Source organism: Oncorhynchus mykiss, chromosome 13 (assembly GCF_013265735.2).
Source record: "Oncorhynchus mykiss isolate Arlee chromosome 13, USDA_OmykA_1.1, whole genome shotgun sequence".
Classification (NCBI taxonomy): Eukaryota; Metazoa; Chordata; class Actinopteri; order Salmoniformes; family Salmonidae; genus Oncorhynchus; species Oncorhynchus mykiss.
The window spans coordinates 67,482,968-67,500,218 of NC_048577.1; the positions used below are offsets into that span (position 1 = coordinate 67,482,968).

The window sequence follows — 17,251 nt, forward strand, 5'->3', positions numbered from 1 at the left end:
GGACAGTTCTATATAGGGACAGTGCTATATGGGGACAGTGCTAGTTACAGTGCTAGTGACAGTGCTATATAGTTACAGTGCTAGTGACAGTGCTATATAGGGACAGTGCTATATAGGGACAGTGCTATATGGGGACAGTGCTCGTGACAGTGCTGTATAGGGACAGTGTTAGTGACAGTGCTATATAGTTACAGTGCTAGTGACAGTGCTATATAGTTACAGTGCTAGTGACAGTGCTATATATGGACAGTACTAGTGACAGTGCTATACAGTTACAGTGCTATATAGGGAAAGTGCTATGTAGTTACAGTGCTAGTGACAGTGCTATATAGGGACAGTGCTAGTGACAGTGCTATATAGTTACAGTGCTAGTGACAGTGCTATATAGTTACAGTGCTAGTGACAGTGCTATATAGGGACAGTGCTAGTGACAGTGCTAAATAGGGACAGTGCTAGTGACAGTGCTATATAGGGACAGTGCTAGTGACAGTGCTATAAAGGGACAGTACTAGTTACAGTGCTATATATTTACAGTGCTAGTGACAGTGCTATATAGGGACAGTGCTAGGGACAGTGTTATATAGTTACAGTGCTAGTGACAGTGCTATAAAGGGACAGTACTAGTGACAGTGCTATATAGTTACAGTGCTAGTGACAGTGCTATATAGGGACAGTGCTAGGGACAGTGCTATATAGTTACAGTGCTAGTGACAGTGCTATATAGGGACAGTGCTAGTGACAGTGCTATATAAGGACAGTGCTAGGGACAGTTCTAGGGACAGTGCTAGTGACAGTTCTAGGGACAGTTCTAGGGACAGTGCTAGGGACAGTTCTAGGGACAGTGCTAGGGACAGTGCTAGTGACAGTTCTAGGGACAGTGCTAGGGACAGTTCTAGGGACAGTGCTAGGGACAGTTCTAGGGACAGTTCTAGGGACAGTTCTAGGGACAGTTCTAGGGACAGTGCTAGGGACAGTTCTAGGGACAGTTCTAGGGACAGTTCTAGGGACAGTTCTAGGGACAGTGCTAGGGGCAGTTCTAGGGACAGTGCTAGGGGCAGTTCTAGGGACACTGCTAAAGACAGTTCTAGGGACAGTGCTAGTGGCAGTTCTAGGGACAGTGCTAGGAGCAGTTCTAGGGACAGTGCTAAAGACAGTTCTAGGGACAGTGCTAGGGGCAGTTCTAGGGACAGTGCTAAAGACAGTTCTAGGGACAGTGCTAGGGGCAGTTCTAGGGAGAGTGCGAGGGACAGTTCTAGGGACAGTGCTAGGGGCAGTTCTAGGGACAGTGCTAGGGGCAGTTCTAGGGACAGTGCTAAAGACAGTTCTATGGACAGTGCGAGGGACAGTTCTAGGGATAGTGCTAAGGGCAGTTCTAGGGACAGTGCTAGGGGCAGTTCTAGGGACAGTGCTAGGGGCAGTTCTAGGGACAGTGCTAAAGACAGTTCTATGGACAGTGCTAGTGCTGACTTAGTTCTCAGGCAAAACGCTCTCTCTAGTCAGTTGAGAATGAGACATATGTAATTCACCCAACCCTGATAATGCTAGATAACAGAATTGCCTGGACAAAACTGTGCTACATTATACACATTATAAACATGTATTTCACTTTCTTGTTGTTTGCTGATGTCTAATATATCTAATGCAAAACATGCCGTGTACAAATATATGCGTTAATGAATTGCCCATTCCATTCCATATACTTTAGTCTTAAACTCTGTAATGATTTGCATAGCAGAAGACTGGGCTAGATTGACTTTGGTTTCCCACCTTTTATTTATATATTACTGAATAATACACAGAATGGGGCAAACTGGTCCAGTTATGATGAATACATCCTTTGTGTCGTATGTTAATGTTTAATGTAGTCAAATAAAACATGTTCATCACCCATTGACTATTTTAGATTGTTGTTTTACAGACATGACCATTTTTTCCTGAACAGAAAAATAGATATGTTCAAATGTTTATTCACATATTCTTCACTGGTGGTTCTAGACCGTTTCAACTGGGGGGGCCAAGCTGGGGCCAGTTGTACTGTTAGAGGGGCCAGTTACGTTAGACATTTTTGTTGTCATATCGTAATAATTATTTCATACTCCACATTTAAGGGGGCCACAAAATTGTTGTCAATTAGCCACATTTGGGCAGTCTTGATACAACATTTGAAACAGAAATGCAATGGTTCACTGGATCAGTCTGAAACTTTGCACATACACTTCTGCCATCTAGTGGCCAAAATCAAAATTGCACCTGGGCTGGAATAATACATCATGAACTTTCTCTTGCATTTCATAGATGATGGTACAAAAAAATACAAAAAAACAGTTGATCTAATGTGTTATATTCTCCTACATTCCTTTCACATTTCCACAAACTTAAAATTGTTTTCTTACCAATAATATGCATATCGTTGCTTCAGGGCCTGAGCTACAGGCAGTTAGATTTGGGTATGTCATTTTAGGCGAAAAGGGGCCGAGGCTTTAACATTATTCCACTTTTCATGTAGACTCATTTTGTCCTGCTAAAAGCATAACCACTGATCAAGCAACATTATGGACTAAACGATTTAACTTAATTAAACATTGTATTCTGGTGTGTTTAAGTAGGATTCCTTATTCCGGGACGGATGGAAGTTATCTAAAATATGTAAGTTGAAGGAGCCATGGGAGAATGCGTTTACATTTTTATTAAATATCTGGGATTAAATTACGGATTTCTTACACTGAGAAATGCACAACATTTGCGGCAGAGGGAAAAAGTAATACATTGGATAATAATGTTATCTGGTTAATTGTATCTAAGGGTAGCATGTTCATTTAAGTATACATATACATTGACGTTGTTAAAACTTATGATTAATGATTTGAGGTAAAGGGGAATTATCATTAGGTTTAGTTTATAGTTCACTTTTGGGTTTCTGAATCGAAGTAGCATAGTGAATGTTAGTTAGGCGTGTTGTGTCTCACTTTTAGATGTTTCCTGGGATTATAATCTTGGGGAGAGTGGGTGAGATTGGGGAGTAAACGACCAAATTGAAAAAGACCTGGAAGTTTATTAAGTTGTTTATTCATTAAGGTTTGCAAATATATACACATAAAACATTTGTTATGACTATTTGTTATTGTGCAAAGGTATTTTAAAGAGGCACGCTCACATATGGAACTTTATGAGTTTTTATTTTATGAGTTTTAATTCCACAAGTGATTTTTTTTATTTTAAGGATAAAGGGTTATTTAATATGTCTAAGGTAGTATGGAACATGACCCTATAAAAGGGTGGTATGACCTATTGACCTTATCATGGCTATCTTTTGGGGTCTGATCAGTCTCAGGGGAGAGCCATTTCTATAATGAATTTGTGGTCATTTGGGTTAATAGTTTGAAGGTAAATTAATTATAATGGAGTTTTAGTTTGGGGTTAGAATTATTGTTTGAATCACTGATGAGAAAGTGTTTCAGGATTCTGTTTTACTATATTAGCTGTGAAGTTTTTGAATTGGCTATTATGGATTTGATATTACAACATAAAATAATCCTATTTATCATTGAGAATAAATAGGGGGAGATAAAACATGGTCCTTTGAGGTTTGGACAGGACACCGTATTAAGCCAATAGGGCAGGAAATTACATAGAAAAATAAGTTTCAGTTCTTAGGGGTGATAAATTACTGTAGATAAGGTATTCCACACACTATGCAACATATTTTAAATTATTGATGAAACTGATTTTAAGGTTAATTCATGTTATTGTCAGATAAATTACTGTAGATAAGGTATTCCACACACTATGCAACATATTTTAAATTATTGATGAAACTGATTTTAAGGTTAATTCATGTTATTGTCAGATAAATTACTGTAGATAAGGTATTCCACACTATGCAACATATATTAAATTCATGTTATTGTCAGATAGAATACTGAGGATCTCTGAAGGAAAGAGCTTGTAAGTGTAGGAAGGATTTTGAAAATGGTTAGCATTAATTTTGTCTTTGTTTGACTATTAGGAGGTTTTTATTTAAATAGTATTACATTTGACAGGAATATAGGACATCTGTGATGAGTTAGAATTTTTGTAAGGACTAAGATAGATTGATTAAGGAAATGTAAGGACTTTAGAGATTGCCACTTATAGACATGTTTTTTCTCAAATCAATGATTTTAGATAAAGTCAAACAGTGAGACGCTTAGTGGCGTTTGAGAGATAAGAGAGAAAGGGGTTACTGTTTATGTCGAGATCATGTCTAATTTGATAGGCGGTTTGAACTCTGGGGATTTCAATAAGGTAAAGTGGGCCAGGGCTGACATCTGGAGGTTGTGTGGGGGAATGATGTCAGGGCGAGGTTTTACCGGCATTTGGACAGGATTATGCTCCCTTGTACATTTGGGAATGCCTTTCACACTCATTCAACACCAAGACACGAAGTTAGCCAAACGGGAGAAAAGAGGTACTCCATCTGGGTCTTTTGATGAAAAAGTATATATTGATAACATTGGGGTTCCACGGGAGGTGCCAGATGAGTTCAAAGCAAGAAATCAGATCCTAGCAGGATTAGAGTTAAGCATTTCCGGGTGGTCTACTCTCAATAAGAACGTGGACTGGATTAATTATATTTATTATAATCAACAGCGCTTCATAAAATATACCAGAGATGCTATTAAAGGTTTGGCAGAACAGACTGAAGCAACCAGCCTGATGGCTTGGCAGAATAGAATTGCATTAGATATGTTATTGGCTGAAAGGGGAGGTGTATGCGTGATTTTTGGGACCATGTGTTGTACTTACATCCCAAATAACACAGCTCCGGACGGATCAGTGACCGAAGCTTCAGCTGGTTTGACCACCCTGGCTCACGGTTTGGCAGAAAACTCTGGGGTGGATATCTCTTTGACTAACTGGTTTGATAGTATGTTTGGAAAATGGAAACAGGTTATGATCACTGTATTATGGGTTACCTTCATCTGTGTAACTGTTTTAGTTTTATGTGGCTGTTGTCTAATTCCCTGTGTACGAGGCCTTATTTCCAGGACTCTGGAGAAATCGATGACACAACAGATAGTGAGGTACGGGCCGATTCCAAGTTCTGACCCGTGGAGTGCTGAATGCATGTCTACAGAACAAGTGGACGAATCTGGATCCTTCATTTGCGGGGAACTTATGTTTGATGAGACCATTTTTGATATTTAGGGAGGTTAGGTTGTACCTTGTTTCAATGAAGATTGTAACGAAAATTCTGATGAGAAGAGTTATGATTCTGATGTTGGCCTAAAAACAGTCAGTGTGAATGCAAGTAGTGGGTTATGTTTAGGTGATGTTTTGATAACAAGTAGTGGGTTATGTTTAGGTGATGTTTTGATAACAAGTAGTGGGTTATGTTTAGGTGATGTGTTGATAACAATAAATATTTCTAATAAAAATAGAAGTATGCTTTTTAATATTTTAATATAACTAGATGTGTGATTGGATGTATAATATTTAATCATAGGGTGGATATGTTAAGGGAATTTTATCAATAATGACTAATTATGTATACATTTCAATCAGGACTGACTAATCAGAATACTATTATGTTACTGTATAGATGTATGAATTTTCTTTTACCCTTAGTACTGAATATAATGTGTGTAAATATAATCAAGAATTAGAACAATGACTGTCTGTTCCTTGGTAGAAATGAATGAACTTATAGCCAGACTGGCTAGAATGCTTATCTACACAGGCAGACCTTGGCTCGGATCATAAATTATCTAAGTCTTGAGAACCATACAGACATTGTACTGGAGCGGAGATGAGACGGGGTAGTACGAAAACTAATGACGTCATTTTCAGTTTATAATCTGTGGTAAACTGTATCATGTTCAGTACTCTCGAGAATAAACTCTGCTGATAGATTTTGAGACTGGTCTCTGTCCATTTCATGCAAATAAGAGTCTTACAAATTCTTAGGAATTGACAGAGTGTTTAATTTTAATTGGGTATTAAAACATATAGGAATGTAATTCCTGTAACAGGTGATAACTATGTTTGTGGAGTAAACCAACAGTGCATCTGTTGGTTTGAAATAAACTTTAGTGAATATTGTTTTTTGAGACTGATTTATGTGATTAAAGAAAACTGTAGTATCCAAGAAGTGTACTTCACATGGATCTATTATGTATTTAACCTTAATGGATGGGTGGTGACTGTTGAGAATGATAATGAATTCAGTGAATAGTTGGATATCATGAGGCCAGGCTCCTATAATGTCGTCTAGAAGTCTGGAATAGAATGTAGGTTGATGTGGGCACTTGGCCAATGCCTCTCTCTCCCATTCAGCCATGTAAATGTTTGCATATTCCGGGGCAAACCTCTTAAGGATATTGAGACGCTATTAGCCAATAGCCAATAGCCTGGGGAAATTTAGAGCGCCAAATTCAAAGAGTACGAGATAAAAACTCGTTGTGAATCCAGCCAACATGTCAGAAAATGCTTTTCGACGAAATTACCTTTGACGAGCTTCTTTGTTGGCACTCCAATATGTCCCATAAACATCACAATTGGTTATTTTTTTTCGATTAAATCCGTCCATGTATACCCAAAATGTCCATTTATAAAGCCCGTCTGATCCAGAAAAAAACAGCTTTCCAAAACGCAACGTCATTATAAAATGTTTAAAAGTTGCCTATAAACTTTGCCAAAATACTTCAAACTACTTTTGTAATCCAACTTTAGGTATTTGTAAACGTTAATAATCGACCAAATTGATGACGGGGCGATCTGTATCAATAGCAGCAAGTCAACAAGTCATGGACGATTTTCTTTCATAACTATCCACAATGTAACCTCTGACAGGTAGTGCCTATTCTTCATTTCACTAAGGATTAACTTCAACCCAATTCCCAAGACTGGCGACATCGTGTGGAAGTTGTAAGAACTGTAAGCTGGGCGCTATCTAATTTCCCTTGACATAGACAATACAGGAAACTGGCGGAGAGATGTTTTTTTTTTTCTGAACAGTTTTTCCTTGGGGTTTTGCCTGCTACACAAGTTCTGTTATAGTCACAGACATGATTTAACCAGTTTTATAAACCTCTGAGTGTTTTCTAGCCACACATAATAATCAAATGCATATGCTATGTTCCTGGCATGAGTAGCAGGACGTTGAAATGTTGCACGCTTTTTATCAAAAAGTTGAAAAAAGGCACCCTAACCTCTAAGAGGTTTTAATGGATGGGTGGTGACTGTTGAGAATGCTAATGAATTCAGTGAATAGTTGGATATCATGAGGCCAGGCTCCTATAATGTCGTCTAGAAGTCTGGAATAGAATGTAGGTTGATGTGGGCACTTGGCCAATGCCTCTCTCTCCCATTCAGCCATGTAAATGTTTGCATATTCCGGGGCAAATTTCTTGCCCATAGCTGTTCCCTCCACCTGTAAGTAGTGCTTATCATTGAACATAAAGTCATTGTGTGTGAGGCTGATTTCTAATAATTGTAGTATTTCATTGTCTGGTCTATTGCTATCTGGGTGTGCATGGAAAATATTTCTGACCGTCTGTACTCCTGTTGCTGTATTTATGTTAATGTATAAGCTATCAATGTCTATAGTGAATATATATGTTTTGGAGGGAACAACTATGGGTTTGATCTTCTCAAGAAAGTGATAAGTGTCTCTGAGGTAGCTGGGGTGTCTAGTGGAGAGAGGATTGATATAATGATCAATATATTGGGCTATGTTGTATGATTCGCTATTACAGTCTGATACGATTGGCCTGCCAGGAGGAACTTCATAGGGAATAGTCCAGGTTTCTGGTTCTTTATGAATGTTGCAAAGCAGGTAAAACAGTCTAGGTGGTGGAGTGTCTGGTCCAAATAGAAAGTCTGGTTGTTTTTTCGTGATGTGCCGTTTATCATAAAGTGTTTGTAAGATTCTACGTAATTTAGTCTGGGTCTGTGCTCGTAGGCTGTTTCCTATTGGTACATAATACTTGGTGTTGGATAACTGTCTATTTGCCTCGTATATGTATTGATGTTTATCTAGGATCACTGTTTTAGATCCCTTATCTGCCGGTTTCAATATTATGTGAGGGTTGTTTATAAGTTCTTTTATGGCTTGTCTTTCGATGCGGGTGATGTTGTCCTCTCTATCTGCCTGGGTGTGATAGTTGTGAAGGGTGTCTTGGTCGGTTCTGATTAGGTTCTTTACCCTCCTATCTATCTGGGACAGTTTGGGTTCCCAGATTGAAGGAAGGGTGAATGGTAAATGGTTGTCATTCGTCTGATAGTCAAAGTAGTCTAGAAGTTTAAGTCGTCTATGATATTTATGTGTGTCCCTATGAAGTTCCTCCCAGTCAAATTTACCAGGGCGGGGAATGAAAGACAACCCCCTCTCCAAAAGTTGGGTCTGTGCTGTTGTGAGTTGAAAAGACTTGGATAAATTCATGATGTTTGATGAGAGGGGGTCAACTACCCCCTCTGCTGAGTAATCTAAGAAAGCAACTGGGGGAGGAAAGGGGGGAGAGAGTACAGGGGGTTGGGGGGGGGGAGAAGGGTGTGGTGTGGCTAGGTGGGTCCAAATTGTGGGTAGAGCCTAGTCTAAATTTAGCTGCTCACACCAATTCTTAAAAATGAGGTCTGCTGTGGTTGTTGTCCAGTGTATCAGGTCTGTTGTTGTGTGGAATTCATCATGGGGTATCTCCAAGAGAAATGGGCCATGTGTGGTGATGTAACCGTTAATGACTGAGGTTTCGTTTTCGATCTGGTGAAAGGAGGTGTGAGTGGTTAATAATGGGGATGTAAAAAATTGCATTAGGGAAAGTGACTCTTGCTTCCTTGTGCATTGATGCAATCTGTTTGATTGATGTTGTGTATGTGTCTAAATGAACCTCTGTTTTCTCCAGAACCTTTGTGAAATGGTAAAATGTTGCTCCAGGGTAACTGTCCACTTGTATGTTTGGGTTATGAAATTGAGGGATTCTATTAACATTTGAGTCTCCCAAGACTAGTATTGGTTTATTTCCCTTAAAATTCCAATCCGCCACCTTGCCTTTTGGTCTGTCTTTATGGTACGATGGTTTCTGAAGGGTTGCTGGGGTTGGGGTTGATGCTGGGGCTGAGGCTGGGGTTGGGGGTTGATGCTGGGGCTGAGGCTGGGGTTGGGGGTTGATGCTGGGGCTGAGGCTGGGGTTGGGGGTTGATGCTGGGGCTGAGGCTGGGGTTGGGGGTTGATGCTGGGGATGAGGCTGGGGTTGGGGTTGATGCTGGGGCTGAGGCCGGGGTTGGGGGTTGATGCTGGGGCTGAGGCTGGGGTTGGGGTTGATGCTGGGGCTGAGGTTGTGGGTTGATGCTGGGGCTGAGGCTGGGGTTGGGGGTTGATGCTGGGGCTGAGGCTGGGGTTGGGGGTTGATGCTGGGGCTGAGGCTGGGGTTGGGGTTGATGCTGGGGCTGAGCCTGGGGTTGGGGGTTGATGCTGGGGCTGGGGTTGGGGGTTGATGCTGGGGCTGAGGCTGGGGTTGGGGTTGATGCTGGGGCTGAGGCTGGGGTTGGGGGTTGATACTGGGGCTGGGGTTGGGGATTGATGCTGGGGCTGAGGCTGGGGTTGGGGGTTGATGCTGGGGGTTGATGCTGGGTTTGGGGGTTGATACTTGGGCTGGGGTTGGGGGTTGATGCTGGGGCCGAGGCTGGGGCTGGGGGTTGATGCTGGGGGGCTGAGGCTGAGGTTGGGGGTTGATGCTGGGTCTGGGGGTTGATGCTGGGGCTGAGGCTGGGGGTTGATGCTGGGGCTGAGGCTGGGGTTGGGGGTTGATACTGGGGCTGAGGCTGGGGTTGGGGGTTGATGCTGGGGCTGAGGCTGGGGTTGGGGGTTGATGCTGAGCTGAGGCTGGGGTTGGGGGTTGATGCTGAGCTGAGGCTGGGGTTGGGGGTTGATGCTGGGGCTGAGGCTGGGGTTGGGGGTTGATGCTGGGGCTGAGGCTGGGGTTGGGGTTGATGCTGGGGCTGAGGCTGGGGTTCGGGGTTGATGCTGGGGTTGAGGCTGGGGTTGGGGGTTTGTGGGAATCTTTAATCAGGATGGCTCATTCGGCAGGTCATAGTGTATGTTTGTGAGAGAGAGAGGAGTGTGGAGACTGTAGAGTGGGAGACGGAGAGAAGAGAGAGAGGAGTGTGGAGACTGTAGAGGGGGAGACGGAGAGAAGAGAGAGAGAGGAGTGTGGAGACTGTAGAGGGGGAGATGGAGAGAAGAGAGAGAGAGGAGTGTGGAGACTGCAGAGGGGGAGATGGAGAGAAGAGAGAGAGAGGAGTGTGGAGACTGTAGAGGGGGAGACGGAGAGAAGAGAGAGAGAGGAGTGTGGAGACTGTAGAGGGGGAGACGGAGAGGAGAGAGAGAGAGGAGACCGGAGACATTATCACCACCTACCACTAGAGGGCGACTAATACACAGTTTTGTTAGTTTGTCATTTGTTCATGGTAAGAAAACAAACTGGGAAGATTTGGAAGGATTCTGTATGGAGGAATGGTCTAAGATCACTCCCAATGTGTTCTCCAACTCATAAAACCTGTTAGAAAAAGGCTCAGTACTGTTATCCACACAAGGTGAGGTATTGAAAGGGGTGTCAATTTTGACCCCGAACCTTTAGAGAGAAAAAGTATGACTTGTTAAACACAATCTCTTTCTCTGAGCCATATTGTATTAGTAGAAAATCATTTAATATCATGATTTTGTTTGAGCATAAAATATAGCTCAGTCTTGGAATGATTTATTTTATAACATAATTTTTACAAATCTTTATCAATGGTGTCAATCATTTGGGACCCCATTGTATCCTTCACAGTTAGAGATATGTTGAACCTGGATCATCATAATGATTCTACATGTTATAGTATGAACCTGGATCATCATAATGATTCTACATGTTATAATATGAACCTGGATACTCATAATGATTCTACATGTTATAATATGAACCTGGAGCATCATAATGATTATACATGTTATAATATGAACCTGGTTCATCATAATGATTCTACATGAACCTGGATCATCATAATGATTCTACATGTTATAGTATGAACCTGGATCATCATAATGATTCTACATGTTATAGTATGAACCTGGATCATCATAATGATTCTACATGTTATAATATGAACCTGGATCATCATAATGATTCTACATTTATAGTATGAACCTGGATCATCATAATGATTCTACATGTTACAGTATGAACCTGGATCATCATAATGATTCTACATGTTATAATATGAACCTGGATCATCATAATGATTCTACATGTTATAGTATAAACCTGGATACTCATAATGATTCTACATGTTACAGTATGAACCTGGATCCATCATAATGATTCTACATGTTATAATATGAACCTGGATCATCATAATGATTCTACATGTTATAGTATGAACCTGGATCATCATAATGATTCTACATGTTACAGTATGAACCTGGATCCATCATAATGATTCTACATGTTATAATATGAACCTGGATCATCATAATGATTCTACATGTTATAGTATGAACCTGGATCATCATAATGATTCTACATGTTATAATATGAACCTGGATCATCATAATGATTCTACATGTTATAGTATGAACCTGGATCATCATAATGATTCTACATGTTATAGTATGAACCTGGATCATCATAATGATTCTACATGTTATAGTATCAACCTGGATCATCATAATGATTCTACATGTAATAACATGAACCTGGATCATCATAATGATTCTACATGTTATAGTATGAACCTGGATCATCATAATGATTCTACATGTTATAGTATGAACCTGGATCCATCATAATGATTCTACATGTTATAATATGAACCTGGATCCATCATAATGATTCTACATGTTACAGTATGAACCTGGATCATCATAATGATTCTACATGTTATAGTATGAACCTGGATCATCATAATGATTCTACATGTTATAGTATGAACCTGGATCCATCATAATGATTCTACATGTTATAGTATAAACCTGGATACTCATAATGATTCTACATGTTACAGTATGAACCTGGATCCATCATAATGATTCTACATGTTATAATATGAACCTGGATACTCATAATGATTCTAAATGTTATAGTATGAACCTGGATCCATCATAATGATTCTACATGTTATAATATGAACCTGGATCATCATAATGATTCTACATGTTATAATATGAACCTGGATCATCATAATGATTCTACATGTTATAGTATTCCATGGCCTTTACTGGCCAAAGGTTAAACTGCTGTTATGGTTATGATATACTATGGTGTTGTGTCACTAGACTTTGACCAGATATTATTGCATCCAGAGATCAACTGAACCTAGAACATAGATACAGAGACACTTGTCATCAGGAAGGTTCTCTCTCAGCACAACGGGAAATATCTCAATGACTTGACATGTTCTGGTTGTGAATTCAGGCTACAAGGTAAGACTCTTCCCAGAGATTATTATAAAGTGTGTAGAGACATTAAATGTCTGGTGTTATTTTAGTATAGTGAATGACAGGAAACAACATGTTAACATGTTGTTCATATAGCTAACTGGGTGTAGTCAAGTCACATTATAACATGTTGTTCATATAGCTAACTGGGTGTAGTCAAGTCACATTATAACATGTTGTTCATATAGCTAACTGGGTGTAGTCAAGTCACATTAAAACATGTTGTTCATATAGCTAACTGGGTGTAGTCAAGTCACATTATAACATGTTGTTCATATAGCTAACTGGGTGTAGTCAAGTCACATTATAACATGTTGTTCATATAGCTAACTGGGTGTAGTCAAGTCACATTATAACATGTTGTTCATATAGCTAACTGGGTGTAGTCAAGTCACATTATAACATGTTGTTCATATAGCATACTCGTTATATCGCGGTTATTTTACAATTTGTATATTTTTTATGTATAAATTGTAAGTCGTCTTTCAGAATATCAGAGCATTTGTTGTTTTCTAAATTACAATGAGCTCCTGCTTCCTGTGTAATTTGGTATGAAACCACTGAACAGACTTTTCTTAACATTAATATTATGAACTGAATTCAGTAACAGCATCATAATAACATACCTGTTGAACAAAACAACACACTAGAATGAGAGAAATTATTAAAAGAGAAAGTGAGACATTATTGTTTTTGTTATTAATATTATTATTATTATTATTATTATTATTGTTAGTTCCACTACATGGATAAAAGGTGAAAATTATAAATCAGGACTACATATTCATGTGATGCATTACATCACCTGACTGTTTGGATGTGTCTGTTAGTAAATGTTTGTTTTATAAGAGATAATGAATAAAAGAGAACATATGACCTTCAAGAATTACTGTGTTAATCACAACCAACATGTTGGATCTCTGTTTAGTTGTCACTGTGTTAACCACAACCAACATGTTGGATCTCTGTTTAGTTGTCACTGTGTTAACCACAACCAACATGTTGGATCTCTGTTTAGTTGTCACTGTGTTAACCACAACCAACATGTTGGATCTCTGTTTAGTTGTCACTGTGTTAACCACAACCAACATGTTGGATCTCTGTTTAGTTGTCACTGTGTTAACCACAACCAACATGTTGGATCTCTGTTTAGTTGTCACTGTGTTCACCACAACCAACATGTTGGATCTCTGTTTAGTTGTCACTGTGTTAACCACAACCAACATGTTGGATCTCTGTTTAGTTGTCACTGTGTTAATAACCACAACCAACATGTTGGATCTCTGTTTAGTTGTCACTGTGTTAACCACAACCAACATGTTGGATCTCTGTTTAGTTGTCACTGTGTTAACCACAACCAACATGTTGGATCTCTGTTTAGTTGTCACTGTGTTAACCACAACCAACATGTTGGATCTCTGTTTAGGGGACAGTTCTCTAAAATGAGTCTCTCTGGAGCGAGAAAGAAGGGGGGCCCTGCCTCTAAAATGAGACTCTCTGGGGAGAGAGAGGAGGGGACCCTGCCTCTAAAATTAGTTTCTCTGGGGCGAGAAAGAAGGGGGGCCCTGCCTCTAAAACGAGGCTCTCTGGGGAACATGACACCAAAGCTAAGAGGTGAGATAACAATGTTGTTTGTTTCTAAAACGTGTTTCCACATTTTTTTCACATTTGTTATTTATCAGACAGTATTGCTCAGGGGAACCTTGTCTGTAAAATATTGTTGTTCTAAGATTTTAATTCATAGATTTTTGTGTATGAATTTTTGTTTTTCAAAACGCTATACAGCTGGAATGGAATGTTTGTATCCTGTATATTAGACTGTGATATGTGGTTGTCTCACCAGCACACACACACACACACACACACACACACACACACACACACACACACACACACACACACACACACACACACACACACACACACACACACACACACACACACACACACACCTCTATAAAATTTTAGCATGACACAATCATTTAGCCTCTTGATTATTATCTAATATGTTGGCAGGCATAACTTTATAGTTTTTATTCTGATCGTTGTTACAAGCTGAATTCTGACAATATATCCGTTATATCAACACACTCTTCACTCCTGTTGAAACCAAAAAGGGTTCTATCTTCCTACAATATACAGAACCACTAAAGTTCTATATAGAACCCTTTATAGGAGGTTAGGAAGTGTCTGAGTATACAGTATATATAGAATACATATAGAACCCTTTATAGGAGGTTAGCCTGTCTGAGTATACAGTATATATAGAATATATATAGAACCCTTTACAGGAGGTTAGGAAGTGTCTGAGTATACAGTATATATAGAATATATATAGAACCCTTTATAGGAGGTTAGCCTGTCTGAGTATACAGTATATATAGAATATATATAGAACCCTTTATAGGAGGTTAGCCTGTCTGAGTATACAGTATATACAGTGCCTTGCGAAAGTATTCGGACCCCTTGAACTTTGCGACCTTTTGCCACATTTCAGGCTTCAAACATAAAGATATAAAACTGTATTTTTTTGTGAAGAATCAACAACAAGTGGGACACAATCATGAAGTGGAACGACATTTATTGGATATTTCAAACTTTTTTAACAAATCAAAAACTGAAAAATTGGGCGTGCAAAATTGTTAGTTACAGCAAACAACAAACATGTCTCTTCTGCTCCATTCTTAACCCCTCCTCTCTTCACTAGATGGACAGTAACTTTAGTGTTTAACCCCTCTGTGTCCAAGGACCGAACTTTTTGATATTATTTTCAGTGGCCTCAAGTTGGCTGGAAACATGACATTTACAACAACGATGTCACAACGTCCTTTACAGAAACTCTAACCCTACGAATTACCTATTTGATACTTAACCCCTAACCCTAGGTTTAACCTATTTTTCCATAACCCTAACCCTAATTATAGGGTAAGGTAGCCTAGAAAACGTTTAGAAACTATTTTAGTAATAATATTATGTTAGTAAATAAAAAAGGTTGAAAAGCATGCATTTGGTTTAACTCAAATCAAATCAAATGTATTTATAAAGCCCTTCGTACATCAGCTCATATCTCAAAGTGCTGTACAGAAACCCAGCCTAAAACCCCAAACAGCAAGCAATGCAGGTGTAGAAGCACGGTGGCTAGGAAAAACTCCCTAGAAAGGCCAAAACCTAGGAAGAAACCTAGAGAGGAACCAGGCTATGTGGGGTGGCCAGTCCTCTTCTGGCTGTGCCGGGTGGAGATTATAACAGAACATGGCCAAGATGTTCAAATGTTCATAAATGACCAGCATGGTCAAATAATAATAATCACAGGCAGAACAGTTGAAACTGGAGCAGCAGCACGGCCAGGTGGACTGGGGACAGCAAGGAGTCATCATGTCAGGTAGTCCTGAGGCATGGTCCTAGGGCTCAGGTCCTCCAAGAGAGAGAAATAAAGAGAGAAATAGAGAATTAGAGAGAGCATACTTAAATTCACACAGGACACTGGATAGGACATGAGAAGTACTCCAGATATAACAAACTGACCCTAGCCCCCCGACGCATAAACTACTACTGCAGCATAAATACTTGAGGCTGAGACAGGAGGGGTCAGGAGACACTGTGGCTCCATCCGACGATTTTACTAGTGGTTAAGAGCAGTTGGAGGCCACGGAAGGAGTGTTGTATGGCATTAAAAACTTATTGCGACCCTCAAACCCGGATCCGGGTTTCATCATCGCCTCAATAATAATATAATAATATATTAATAATAATAATAATTACCACAATGCAGCGGACATAAATATCCCTAGAAAATATTCCTATATTCTATTCATGAAAATCAGAAATTAAATATATTGAGACACAGTTTAGCCTTTTGTTAATCACACTGTCATCTCAGATTTTCAAAATATGCTTTACAGCCAACGCTAGACAAGCATTTGTGTAAGTTTATCATAGGCTAGCATAGCATTATGCCTTGCTAGCAGCAGGCAACATTTTCACGAAAATAAGAAAAGCAATCAAATTAAATAATTTACCTTTGAAGAACTTTGGATGTTTTCACTCAGGAGACTCCCAGTTAGATAGCAAATGTTCCTTTTTTCAAAAAATATTATTTTTGTAGGCGAAATGGCTACCTCAGTAATTTACACAATATTTTCTGCGGTAGCCATCATGTGACCACTTGCTCAATGTGGTCCCTTACGGCTATTCTTCAAAATAAATGCGTAAAAAGACGTCATAATGCTGTAGACACCTTGGGGAATACATAGAAAACGTAAGCTCATTCCTAGCCCATTCAAAGCCATATAAGGAGTCATTGGCATGCAGCGCTTTCAAAATATGGGGCACTTCCTGGTTGGATTTTTATCTGGGTTTCGCCTGTAACATCAGTTCTGTTACACTCACAGACATTATCTTTGCAGTTTTGGAAACGTCAGAGTGTTTTCTATCCAAAGCTGTCAATTATATGCATAGTCGAGCATCTTGTCGTGACAACATATCTTGTTTAAAATGGGAACGTTTTTTTATCCAAAAATGAAATACCGCCCCCAGAGTTCCAATTAAAGCATTTTGGAGGATAGTTAACACAGTGTCCAAAGAAGGGCCAGATGTATACAGAATGGCGTCGTCTGCGTAGAGGTGGATCAGGGAATCACCCGCAGCAAGAGCAACATCGTCGAAAAATACAGAGAAAAGAGTCGGCCCAATAATTGAACCCTGTGGTGCCCCCATAAAGACTGCCAGAGGTACTAAATATAAGTTAGATTATTTTGTTAATCAAAACCTACTCTACTTTTTGCTTTGTTATTTATT

General features: G+C 39.6%; 2 protein-coding genes and 1 pseudogene across 2 annotated transcripts in view; 2 read left to right on the top strand and 1 right to left on the bottom strand.

Moving 5' to 3' along the window:
- Positions 1-17,251, top strand: part of LOC118938461 — a 942,996-nt pseudogene that overhangs the window by 684,623 nt on the left and 241,122 nt on the right.
- The window catches only part of LOC110515071 (NACHT, LRR and PYD domains-containing protein 3-like), a 390,541-nt gene that overhangs the window by 224,723 nt on the left and 148,567 nt on the right, over positions 1-17,251 (bottom strand). The window lies entirely within an intron of this gene.
- LOC118938467 (endogenous retrovirus group V member 2 Env polyprotein-like) lies at positions 3,372-5,341 on the top strand. Its single transcript, XM_036942505.1, has 2 exons — positions 3,372-3,678; positions 3,867-5,341. The coding sequence occupies exon 2, from the start codon at positions 4,240-4,242 to the stop codon at positions 5,185-5,187; it is 948 nt and encodes a 315-aa protein (XP_036798400.1). The 5' UTR covers positions 3,372-3,678; positions 3,867-4,239; the 3' UTR covers positions 5,188-5,341.